The sequence below is a fragment of the Equus asinus genome, chromosome 20, assembly GCF_041296235.1.
Source record: "Equus asinus isolate D_3611 breed Donkey chromosome 20, EquAss-T2T_v2, whole genome shotgun sequence".
In the NCBI taxonomy this organism is placed as follows: domain Eukaryota; kingdom Metazoa; phylum Chordata; class Mammalia; order Perissodactyla; family Equidae; genus Equus; species Equus asinus.
This window is the reverse complement of record NC_091809.1, coordinates 80618709-80631958: the sequence shown is the minus strand read 5'-3', so window position 1 is coordinate 80631958 and position 13250 is coordinate 80618709. Positions and strand designations below refer to the sequence as shown.

Sequence of the window (13250 nt, the reverse complement as noted above, 5' to 3'; positions counted from 1 at the left end):
GCTGGTGATGGGCTTAAGAATTTTCCACACACCCTTAGCTGAAGGGCGTGCCTTCAATTTTGACTCAGGTCAGAGATATTTGCACTGGACACCTGAATAGTTAGCACGGTGAGGTTTCCTGTCTCCTCCCCTCTCCTAACACCAGACACTGAAAGGATTCTCGTACGCTTGTTGAACCTGAGAAAATCAAAAAAACGTTCTTGATAAAGAACTCATATGCACCTCAGTTTGAATGCTGGCTCTACTTTGATTCATTCAATCAAAAAATAGTTATTGAGTGCCTACTATATGCTAGGAATTGTGAATATAACAATGAGCAAAAAAGATACTTCTATTTTGGGGCCGGCCCTGTGGCCGAGTGGTTAAGTTCGCGTGCTCCACTTCAGTGGCCCAGGGTTTCACTGGTTCAGATTCTGGGCATGGACATGGCACCACTCATCAGGCCATGTTGAGGCGGCATCCCACATGCCACAACTAGAAGGACCCACAACTAAAAGTATACAACCATCTACTGGGGGGGATTTGGGGAGAAAAAAAAAAGAGATTGGCAAGTTGTTAGCTCAGGTGCCAATCTTCAAAAAAAAAAAAAAAGATACTTTTATTTTAAGGAAAAGGAAAATGTTAAAGCTCATTCTCTTCAGAGCACCATGCCTTAAGGAGAAATAATTCTCAGGAGCTTCGGATCCAGTAGGGCAGATACACATTAATCAAATAACACCATAATGTAGAGGGTAAGAGTACGGTTCTATGTAAACAAATGAGATGAATTATAAAATGTTTAGGGGTGAAGTGTACTGATGTCTGCAACTTATTTTGAAATGCTTCAACATGAGATGGACTGATGAATAGATTAAGGGATGAAAAGATACGTAATAAAGCAAACACAGTAAACTATTATAGAATCTAAATAATGAGTATATGGGTGCTCAATGTACATACACCTTTCCCAATATTTTATTATAAAAAATTTTTAAACATACAAAAAAGTTGAAAGAAGTGTACTGTGAAACAGTTTCAAGAGGAGTCAGCCTACAAGAAGGACTTTTTTTCTTTAAGGAAAAGTTCAATCCTTGACCAAGAGTTCCACTTAGATATTATAGATACCCAGAGGCAATCTCAAAACCACTTTAAAACTTGGATTAATCAATTTGTTCATCAATATTTATCTGCTTGTTTCAGCTGACAATGATAGAGAACATTTTACACTCAAGAAACTATGCTAAAAGTGCTGGTTCATCTCCTCATTCTGGCAATATGGGGGTCGGGGAGGCTCGGGCAGTCCCTAATTGTCTCTGACTATAAAATCAGATTTAATTATCCCTTCTCAGTCTCTCAGGATTAACTGGAATATTGCACAGGGAAGCATTTTGAAAGGTCTCTTCGTGCCCCTCCAACTTCATCTCATACCATTCACTCTTACTCCCTATGCACCAGCCATAATGGCCTTTTTTCAGTTCCTCTCCGTCAAGCTAAATCAGCACTATCCAATAGAAATATAATGCAAGCCACTAACATGAGCCACATACGTGATCTTAAATTTTCTAGTAGCTATATTTTTTAAGTTAAAAAAAGCAGGTAGAATTAATTTGAAAATATATTTTAACCCAATTTATCCAAAATAGTAACATTTCAATATATAATCAATATAAAAAGTTAATGAGTTATTTTAAATTCTTTTTTCAGTACTAAGTCTTCAAAATCTGGTATGTAGTTTACACTTTAACATCACTATCTGAACCAGCCACGTTTCAAGTGCTCAACAGTCCCACTGGTCAGCAGCTACCATAGTGAGGAGCATAGCTCTAAACTTTTACCTACTTTCAGGGCCTGTGTGCATTTAAAATGCTCCCTTGCCTGACATGCTCTGCACCCCATTCCCTGCATTACTAATATCTACTTATCTTGCATATCTTAGTTTAAAATCATCATCTCCTCAATGAGGCCTTCCCCTTATCACTCCAAAATTCTCTACGTTATTCCTTCGTTTATTTCTTTTATTTGTACATGTTCTACTTATTTGTACATTTCATGCTTTTCTTTGTATTTCCCTCTGGAATAAAAGCTTTATAAAAGAAAGGACATAATAAACTCTTTCATAATAATGAAATAATAACAAAAACTTTCATAATAAAAGAAACATACAGGTATTTTAAAAAACAAACAAGGAGGTTTGAGTAAAGACACTCAAATTGGAAGAGTGAAGATCTGACAACATTTTAGCTTGCTGGACCCTGGTTACCAAATCCTGAAAAAAAAAATCTATTTGAAAAATTAAGGAAAATCCTAGGAAATGCCCTCAGAATCTTAGAGTTGAAAGCACTTTTATAGGTCACTTAGTCCAAACTCCCAACTAATAGCCAACATCAGTCAAGCACTTTACAGCTTACAAATTGCTGTGCATTTATCTGTGGAGCTCACCTGATCCTCACAACACCATAAAGGTGTGAGACAGTTGTGGTGTAATGGAGCAGCATGAGCTCAAGAGTCAGAAGGACCTGGCTTCAAACCACAGCTGTGCTGTACAGCCGCAGGCACTTCAATTAACCTCTGTTTCTCTTCTACAAAATGGAGATAAGATAATACCTGTCCTAGCTAACCCAGGGAGTTGTTGAGGGAATAAAGTGAGATAATATTAGAGAAAGTACTTCGTACACTATACAAAAGGCCCTTCATCACCTGGGCCCTGCCTTCTCTGTTCTTACCACTCCCCACTTCGCGCTCTGTCCGTGAAGTGTAGCAAGCTACTCAGGGTTCCCCAAGCTTGCTCTCATGCCTTCTAGCCCTCGCACTGCTCTCTCTCTTCCAAGAAGCTCCTTCCTCTCCCCTCTCTTCCTACCCCTCCCTCACTGTGCTTCATTAACCTCTGCTCATCTCTCAGAACCCAACTTAGATCTCACTTCCATTAAGGCAGCTTGCCAGGCCACCCCCATTTCAAGTGGAGCAGATGCCTTTCCTCTGTCTTCACACAGCATCAGCGTCTATCTCCACGTGTCACTTTTGTCTCAATATAGTATAACTGTCCAAGGACATATCTGTTTCATAAACTTAAGGGTAGGAACCAGATATGATTCATCTGTTTCTTCAAAGCCCATGACGAGGCCTGATGTTTAACATGTGTTTAGCAATAAATGAACCTGGACAATTAAAACATTAGTTTTCATATAATAGGTACATAAGATGTTTATGCAAACTATTATAAGGCATTACTTCTCAACCTTGGCGGCGTATCAGAATCACCTATAAACCTTCAAAAATAGAGATTCCAAGAGATTTTGATTAAGCAGACTTGAGACAGAGACAAGGTAACTGTATTTTTTTTTCACATCTTCACAAGTAGTTTAAATGCATAGCCGAAATTAAAAACCACTGCTATACATAATTACAGTCATAAAATTACAACAATTATAGTCATAAAATTACTCTAAGGTGTAAGCTTAACATCTACAAATGATTTTCAAGTATATTATTAATCTTCACAACAACGCTGTTGAGTTAGGTATTTCTACTTTCTAAACAAAGAAATTGAGATTTAAGAAAGTGTTCAAGCAGGTCTTTGCCTAACTTTAAATTTAGTGCTCTTCCTTCTATCTCTATCTTCTCCCCTAGAAAGTGATAAATAATATTGCAGCAATACACAAAGTACTATGGGGACAAGGGTTCAAATGAGGAAGACATCAATCCCGGCTTTGTGGGAACCAGGGAGAGAATAAGGAAAACTGGGTCTTGAAGATACAGAAGGCAGGTGAGGGTGGAAGCCACACATACAGTACTGTCACTATCATTTATCATCCCAAAAGATTCAAAAAGTAAATTCCATAAAGGAGAAAAGTGTTCTTGCCAGCGTCAGTTAGTACTTACACAGTCTGAAAGGGAAAGGGACATTGAGGAAGGCTAGAAGTGGAAAACTGGAAGAAGAAAGCCCCATAAACAAGAAGGAATTTCCCAATGCTGCATGCAAATTACTTCACCCTGACTCCATGAATAAGAGTCAAGACATAATGGATGTTTTATAACTAAGACTTAGACCAATTTTAGAGAATTAATCAGTACAAAACAAAATCATATTATTGAGGGATCAATGAACCTCTGGTTCTTTCTAGACTTATTACTACACTATTCCTAGAGAGGAGCACCCTGGAGGATCCTAGCACATAGAGGATTTTTCCATCTCAAAGACTAGCAGGACGGGAAAGTGGAGGAAGTTATTCATGACAGATAAAGCTTAACAAACAAGAGCAGAAAAGCGTTATTACATTATGTCAATAAATTTATGATGGCAAGAGAAATGAATATTCAGGTATCTCAGAATACTGGATAAAGTCTGATCTCTCAGCTTCAGTAGAGAAATATTATCTTCTAAGTCTGCAATCTTACGACCATCTGACATAGAGTTTTATCAACAATTATTTTTTTCTCGTTCAAACCGTGGACTTCAATCAGGATTTTCTTAGGGGGAAGAGGCTAAAGAGGTGAGGAAGCACTAAAAGGACATTTCTCAGTGCCCGGAGGTTTAGTTTGACAGACTTTAAAAGGTCATATGATATAGTGGCAAAAGTAAAGTACTACATTTAGATTCAAAAAACGTCATTTTAAACCAATATCTTCATCTGCTAATGATGTGCCTTTGAGCAAACCAAGACTTCTATGATCCTCTGTCTCCTAACTTATAAAATGGAAATATCTATCTCAGAGGGCAGTTGTGAATACTGAACAAAAAACACCAGGGGAAGATGTTATTCTTCTTCCTGAATGAATGATAAATGTAAACGCATGTAAATCTGTCTTCACCAATCTTTCTATGCACAAAAAAGAGAACAGGCTAAATGAAGAAAATTTTTAACTCTCACAGCAATATACTTGCAAAATATTCCTATATGCTCTATACAAAAAAATTAAAGCAGCCTGGGCAAGAAAATAACACTGCTGGTATCAGGTGGTTATGAACTGGAATTAAGATCTGCCACTTACTTTCAGCAAAACCTTGAACAAGCTCCCTTCGTCGGTCTGAGCCTCAACCTTCTTATCCATGAAAGAGATACTAGCAATCACTTTACATGCTTATTTTGAAAACTGGAGAAAACATTTCCATAGTGTCTGGTACATAATAGGTGTTCAATAATGTAACCTACTGTTCATAAGTTTACCACTACCTAACAACCAGCTAATAAATCATATTTTTCAAAGGTTTCTTTATATTCAATATTTTATTTAGTTGCTTCATAACCCTGTAAGCTAGTCACAGCAACTGTTATTATGTCCATTTTACAACAGTTGGGACAAAAAGTACAGAGATAAAATTACTTCCATAAAATCATACAGTAATACAGAGACTAAATTAAGGTCTTGACTTTTTCAAGGTTTCATTATTCCCCCCACCCTAAATTATAATTTAGTCCTTAAGAATTAAAATGACATCTATGAAACAGTATATTCTTTTGATAACCTTAAACTTCTCCCTTTACTATAAAGAAAAAGTCTTTTTCCTACTTTCTGGTTATGAGTTAGAAAGATACAAAAGGGGGAAAGCAAAATTCATTAAAACCAGCAGCAAAAGAATTGAGAACTGTCTCAAATTAGCAACTCCCAATCCTTGATTTTTGTTTTAGTTTTCCCCAACAATGCCACAGATCTCTTAACCAAAAAAAAAAATTTCTTTTGGAGAAAGACTAGCCCTGAGCTAATATCCACTGCCAATCCTCCTCTTTCTATTGAGGAAGACTGGTCCTGAGCTAACATTCATGCCCATCTTCCTCTACTTTACATGTGGGATGCCTGCCACAGCATGGCTTGATGAGCAGTGCATAGGTCCGCGCCAGGGATCCGAACCGGTAAAACCCAGGCTGCCAAAGCAGAGCAACAGGAACTTAACCGCTATGCCACTGAGCGGGCCCCTTACTCAAAATTTTTTAAAAATCTTCTTATCAAAATGATGCTTGTTTGATAAACTATTCCTAAATTGAGGGGGAAAAAATTAGGAAAGCTTTCTCCTATCTTTGTCACTTTTTTAATCCCTCTATTTTATCCCTTCATTTCAGCACTTTTTACACCATACTGCAATATCTTTAACTCCTTACGGATTTCAACCACATCCTCTGTATACTGGAGCGTCCTGTCTCAGATGGGGCCTGGCACATGGTAAAGAAGGACTAAATAAGTAGAAATAAACGGATGAACAAACGAAGCCAATCTCCCAAAGGGAAGTTAAGAAAGGAAAAAAACTGGATGTGGTATCTTAGGTTGATAAGAAAGTGGAAGAAATGAAATATTTCAAGAGCTCTACAAGGAAGAGAAACCCTTGCGTGGAGTCCAACAGGCGCTTGTATGGCTTCAAGTATCACTAGAGAAAGAAAAAAAACCATAGGAGATCCAGAAGAGACACTTTCAAGTTAAAAGCCTCAAAAGTTAGGGTGCTTATTAGACTTGCAAAACCAAGTTGCAAATTCCCAAGAAACAATCTTGGCCTAGAATATTTCAACAGTAGTTTTCAGGTCTTGGCTAGAACAGCAAAAAACAACTTTGGTGGAGAAAGACAGACATAAAAGGGAAGAAGACCTCAGTCTAAAATAAATCCCCAAAAATGTTAGAATCCACTGGGATTTGCATACTGAAGTGTGGTTCCTCTTCGTTCTGAAAACTATTCTTAAATAAAACCCCAATGTAGCAGCTAGCAGCAAATGAGACAAGAACATGTTATTCATTCAACAAATATCAGAGTGCTTGCTATATGCAGCCACTATTCTAGGCACTGAAATTAAAGTTGTGAACAAATCAGACAAAATTCTCTGCTCTGAGGAAGCTTTCATTCTAGTGGCAAAAGACGGATGGGTGGGGTAGGGTGGGGTGGAGTGGGATGGGATGGGATGGAATGTCAAGCAGTAAGTGCAATGAGAAGAAAAGAAGGGAGGGAGGGAGCTGGCAAGAAGGTGTTCATATCAAAAGTAGATCTTTTAACACAGTGGTTCTCAAACTTCAGCAAGTATCAGAATCACCTGGAGCGCCTGTTAAAGCAGAGGGTTTGGGGCACCAACCCCAGAGTTTTTCATTTGTAGGTCTGGGATGGGACAAATAATTTGCAATTCTAACAAATTCCCAGATTATGTTGATACTGCTGGTACAGGCACAACACTTGGAACTACTGTTCTAAACCAAAGGATTAGGTAACTTCTATCTCGTCTTGACTTGCTTCTTCATTCACACATTCGTGCATTTCAAACATTTATTCAGTGCCAGGAACTTTGCTAGGTACTAAAACTTAACAGATCCTGCCCTCAAGAAATTCACAGGTTAATGAAAAGACAGGCACAAACTCAAATAATTGCAATAGAGGACCATAGAGAGCTTTGAGAGTGGTATGTACGTGAACTACAGGACGGAAGAGCACCTCATTCTATGGAGGTAATCGGGGAACAGACTACAGGACTGCTTCCCAGAGGTCCAACAAGCACTTATCCACAGGCAGGTAGCAGGTGGGAGGCCGGCATTCCGAGCAGAAAGGACAGCAGTGCAAAGGCAGAGATGAGAAAGAGGACGGCAGGGGAGTTACAGAAAGTGAAGATGCAAAGGGAAGCAGTAGTCTAATCTCTAAAGAGCTTCTTATTCACGCTAGAGAGTTTGAAAACTTATCTTTAGGCAACGTCAGGGGTGGGAAGAAAAAGTCTGATCGGGTTTTGGATGCCAGTCTCTCTGGATCTTACAAAGATCTCTCCAGATATATAGTGGCCTCCTTTCAGAAAGCACTGCTTCCTCCAAGCCTAGCACAGGGCTTCCTAACATGTGCTTAGTAAATGTTATCGAATTGAACTGAACAAGCTTTTTGTCCTATAAATGAGAGGCAGGTCACCACCTTCCCTGCAGGACTCACTTTGGCCAGGACAAGACTTGTAAAGCAGGTCCAGCAGCCTCAATTATTGCATCCTACTCCCTGTACAACTGGAGGCCCCCAGAGATTAGGGCAGGCCTTCACTGTTTACCTGTCTACCTCACCCACTAGACTTTGAGCCCTTTGAAGACAGGGAATGTCTTAATAGCCCCCACAGTCCTAGCAGGAGACCTGCAACACACTAGCTCTGCAAACTCCAGTAATGCTGGGTCAATGAACTACCGAATAAGCAAATTAACCAGACAGACCCACCAGCCCGTATAGGTAAGGTTACAGATAAGCTTCAGGGAATGGTTCAGGGTTTACGTTCCCAAAGCCCTTTTGGAGAAGTAGAGTTTCTAGTTGAGGTGAAGTGGATTTCACGTGCACCTGGTTTAGGATTTCCCAAATAGGAACAAATAAACATTATAAGTGCTGTAGTAGAAACCGTCCCAGGCCTCTGAGGGCCCCAATAAGAAGTCAGTTTTGCCGGAAAGGAGTTTGGCGACTGCCAGCAAAGAGTTCACGGTGGGGGGGAGGGGGGGCGGGGCGTTCTTCAGTGGAGCCTGGAAAGCTGAGTAGCTGCTTGATACCTGTTTCTAGGGCATAAATGCAAACTCCTGGAACTTTAAGGCTGGAAGTGACCTGCTCAAGGTCATACAGGAAGTAGATGAAGTGACCAGGTAGGAGCAACGAGGCGTCTGTGCACTGTGTACTGTTCGCTGTTTGCTCCCGACAAAGTTGTAAGAGAGCCCAAAGACACAGTAGGAAAAATCAAAGACTTTTCAGGAACAATTCTTAAAGGCTAGACTAATGAAATCGAATTTTTATTGGTAACCATAGCACTAACCCCACTTCCCTTCACCTTTCACCGTCCTGGGGAGGAAAACAAGACAGTTATCCAAGGGGTGTAACAAACAACAAGCACTTTGCTCCCAGAACCCACAAACACCCAAAACTTCTCAAGTATTCTTCCAAAACACTCCCAGCATTTTTTTTTGCTGTTAAAACACTGAAGACAGTAAAGGCTACAACAATGCCTTCTGAAATGGAATAATGAACATCAAACAGCCTAATTCTCCTTCCCCTGCTTAACGCCACGACTCGCGGAGCTGCCCGGGGATGGGGGAGGGCTGCAGAACTCAAGCACCCTCGAGGCGCGACTTCCCAGGAGTGAATTCCCGGGGAGCCCCGGCCCGCCCCGGGGGGCGTTCCACGCGCACGCACTCGGACGCCGCGGCCCGGGGCGAGCGCCGGGGGGCCGCCAAGTCCGGGAGGGCGTCGCTCCCCGCCCCTCCCCCGCCCGCGCAGGGTGCCCGCGGTCCCCAGCGTCGGAGCCGGGCGGCCGCGCCGGGGGTGCACGGGGGGCCTTTGTCGGTCGGACAGAGCGGCCAGCCCCCGGCCCCTCACCCCGCGCCCGCGCCGCCGGGAGTCCCGGGCGGGAGGCCGGCTCTCACCTTCCGCGCTCGCTGGGCTCTCCTCTCCTCGGCTCCTCCTCCTCCTCCTCCACCCGGTGGCGGCGGCCGAGCCGGGGAGGGAGCGCGCGAGGGGCCGCTTCACTTTCTCCCTCCCGCCGCCGCCGCCGCCGCCTCCCCCACCCCGCTCGCGCCGGGGCGTCCCCTCAGGACACGGGGATCGGCGACTGAGAGAGGGGCCGGGGGAGCTGGCGACGCGGCCGAGGGGGTGCCGCGGGGGCGGGGACGCGAGGGGGCTCGGGCGGCCTCTAGGGGAGGCGGTGGGGAGACAGAGAGTTCTTTGAGGGGCTTTGAGCGCGCGGGGCTCCGCGACGAGGGAACAAGAGTCCGACGGGAAGCGTCTGTGGAGCAAGACGGGGAGGGGGCGTGCGGGGGCAGCCGTGCGGGGCGTCTGCTGGGCAGCCGGCACCTCGGGCTCCAGCTGCAGCCGAGCTATTGTACGCGCGGGCCCGGCCCGACCTCCTCCTCCGGCCCCCGCCCCTCCCCCGCGAGGCCGCGGCGCCCGCCGAGCCCGGCCCGCCTCCCGCAGGTGGGAGGGGGTGGGGAGGGCCGGGCAGACCCACGTGAGCAGGGCCAACCCCGGCTAGGGGGAGGGGAGCGCCCTGAATGACGTCATCGGCGCGTGACGCCAGAGGCTGGGGGATCACCCGGCTACCGCGTGACGTCATGGCTACCGCGTCTCTCCCCTCACCCCGCGCTCCCTACCGCTCTAGGCCTGTTTGACACGGTCTGTCTCCGGGAGGGTTCGGGGGCGACATCTGGGGGCATTAGTGGTCGAGGAGGACGGCTAACCCCCTGGTCTTGTGGTCCTCTTCACGTTACAGAGCACTGCGAATCCGCTAGCTCTTTGCCAAGAGCTGAATTTGAAGACTACCTCATCTGCTATGACCTCAGAGCCACACATTTATTACACTGTTTGTTTTCTTTGTGGGGCGAGGGGCGGGGAGACAAAGAAATGATAATGGAGGTTTGAACTGTCTTGAACAGAAATAGATGGGCTCCCTTCCCTGTTTTTCTCCTACCACTGAGGGTACGTTCAACCCAAACCTTTCCCCTGAGCCCAGATTCTGTATTTCCCAATGCCACCTGGACAGCATCGCTTGCATACTCCGCGGTACTTCAGATTCCACAAGTCCAGAACAGACGCCGTTAGTGGCTGAGGGAATCAGATTGGCTTGCTTCAAGTCCCAGCATGGAAACGTTAGTAATAGGATCTTAACATTCCAAGCCACAATTTCTCAATAATAAGTAGTACCCGGGTATCCTTAATTTGATCTTTCCAAGCCTCAGTTTTTCCAAGATAATAGTAACTACAATTAAGTTATTAAGCCCTTTGGAGTATTGGCTATTCCTATCACCATTTTCCCCCATACTTGCGAGTCGTGTTACTTCCTGGCCTCAGTGAATGGACCACTATCCAGGAGTCCCCTCAGCCAGAAATCTGGACGTAGCCCCATTCTTTCTCTCTCAATGCTCTTATCAAATTGGTCAGCAAGTCCTGTAGAGCCTCCTAAATATTTCTCAAGTCTTTGCCCTTCAGTTCCCTCAAGACCACCTGGACAACTGGGGCAGCTTTCAGTGGCCAAATTCAATCCATTCTTACTAGTGACCTGAGTAGCCTTTTAAAACCACAAATCTGATGATCAGATTTAAATACTGTTTAAACATTCTGAAAGGCTTTTGTTGCTTTTAGGATAAAGTCCAAACTCCTTAACTTGGCACTGTGCCGCCTCAGTGCTTACAGCAGCGTTTCTAGCTTGGTCTCACCCTGTGTGCCTTTTGCTCCAGCCACACTGAAATGCTACTTAATGTTCTTTGAACACACGTTTCTCCATGTCTCTGAGCTCTCCTCTGTTTATCTCACTGGTCAACACCTATTTATTCTACAAAGTCCAGCTCTAACGTCATGTTCATTAATTTATTTGACTAATATTTCTTAAATTTCTCTAAGCCTCGCCCTGCTGTAATCCTGTAGTACTTCCCTGCCTTCTATGGCACGTAACACACTGTGTAGTAACAGTATTTGGGTATTTGATTCCCTGAGCCCCTCGAGAGCAAACCATGTTCCTATCCATATCCCCAGTATCTACAACAGTGCCTGACACATAGTAAGAATCAAAATGTTATACAAATGTATTTAATTGATGCTCACATAGCACTTACTGTGTGCCAGATACTGTTTAAAGCACTATCTCCTTTACACTTCTAACAACCCTTTGGGATAGACTACTGTTATCCCCCCCCAATTTATGGATGAGGAAATTGAGGCACAGAGGGTTAAATAACTTAACCCAAGATCGTAATCCAGCAAATTATTCTAAGCTGAACTGTTTTTACATGATCTCTGTGGTGGGCAGAGTAACGGCTCCCTAAAAATGTTCACATCCCAATCCCCAGAACCTGTGAATATGTCACCCTCCATGACAAAAGGGACTTCGGAGGCATAATTAAATTAAGGATCTAGAGATGAGGTGGTTATTCTGTATTATCTAGATGGATTCAGTGTAATCACAAGAATTCTTAAAAGTGGAAAAGGGAGGCAGAAGAGTGAAGAAGAGGTCAGTTAGACTACAGAAAAGGTCAGATGTGAGATGTGATTCAATGTGAGAAGCTCTCCACTCCGCCTTTGAGGACAGAGGAAAAGAGCTACCAGCTAAGGAATGAAAACAACTCCAAAAGCTAGAAAAGGCAAGAAGACTGATCCTTCCTTGGAGCCTCCAGAACGCAACAGAACCCCACTAACACCTTTTAACCCAGTGACACCCATCTCGGACGTCTGAACCCCAGAAGCGTAAAATAATGATGTGTGTTTTAAGGCACTACATTTGTGATAATTGGTTACAGCAGCAATCGGAAGCTAATACAGTCTCAGATCAAGGGCAACTGCTTTATGCTAACAAGTGGGAGAGGGCTACTTGCTAGAGGTACAAGCTGCTCAGTGGCATCCATGCACGCATCTCCATCCCAGGCCTCAGCGTCCAACTCCTTACCTATGAGAACCCTGACTTTAGCATGCGAGAACCGTCAAAGGATCTCTGCCACCCTGACTATTACATTCTGGGCCTGATTTTCCACAGAGTCTGCTCTCCAGCTGCAGGAAAAGAGTTTTTAAATAATGCTCCATGGAGGTCTTCTGGATTTCATACCTGTTCCTGAATTGATAGGTGGATGAACTGAGCCTGAAATTCTGTTTCTTCAAGGCTTTTAAGATAGTTAACAAAATCAAGCCAATTCCACAAAATTATAATTAACATTGCCCCCATACCATTCAAGTGCTGGAGCATGCATTCTCAATGGGGGCAATATCTCCCCCAAGGAAGTGAAAACTTGTCCTTTGGTGGGCAAAAAATATTAGATATTACAATGGAGCTTTGTAGCCTCCAAAGCTCAACTCTATTTGATTAAATCTTATTCCTTAGTATTTAATTTCTCTGGCCAAGGATGCTTTATTTTTTTTATTGAGATATAATTTACATACAACATTGTATTAGTTTTAGGTGTACAACATAATGATTTGATACATGTATATACTGTGAAATAATTACCACCTTAAGTCTTCTTAATATCCATCACCACATATAGTTACAAATTTTTTTCTTATGATGAGAACTTTTAAGATCTACTCTCAGCAATTTTCAAATATACCAAATAATTTTGTTTACTGTAGTCACCATGCTGTACATTATATCCCCAGGATCTTATTTATCTTATAACTGGAAGTTCATTCCTTTTGACCACCTTCACCTCTTTTGACCACCCCCAACCTGGGGCACTTTAAGTTTAATTTAATTTTTCTCCTTAGGAGGGCAGTCTTTAAAATTAAAAAAAGAAAAACAAGGTTGAGAATCCCTGTGCTAGAGCTGCTGCGTAATCTAATGTGTTCCTTCCCCTCGTGCTTCCAGTCTACCGCAGGTCAA

The 13250-nt window shown here is 43.4% G+C and overlaps 1 protein-coding gene across 3 annotated transcripts in view; it reads right to left on the bottom strand.

The window, feature by feature from the left end:
* The window catches only part of PAK1 (p21 (RAC1) activated kinase 1), a 140101-nt gene extending 129882 nt beyond the window's left edge, over nucleotides 1–10219 (bottom strand). Inside the window, exon 1 of one of the 3 annotated variants that reach the window (XM_070490584.1) lies at nucleotides 10039–10219. In XM_070490584.1, the coding sequence (XP_070346685.1) occupies nucleotides 10039–10101 (63 nt within the window). In that variant the 5' untranslated portion in view covers nucleotides 10102–10219. Of the gene's footprint in view, nucleotides 1–9315; nucleotides 9820–10038 lie in introns of those variants that run through there. The other 2 variants (XM_044753509.2, XM_070490586.1) reach the window with 2 other exon arrangements.
* Between the last annotated feature and the right edge of the window lie 3031 nt (nucleotides 10220–13250).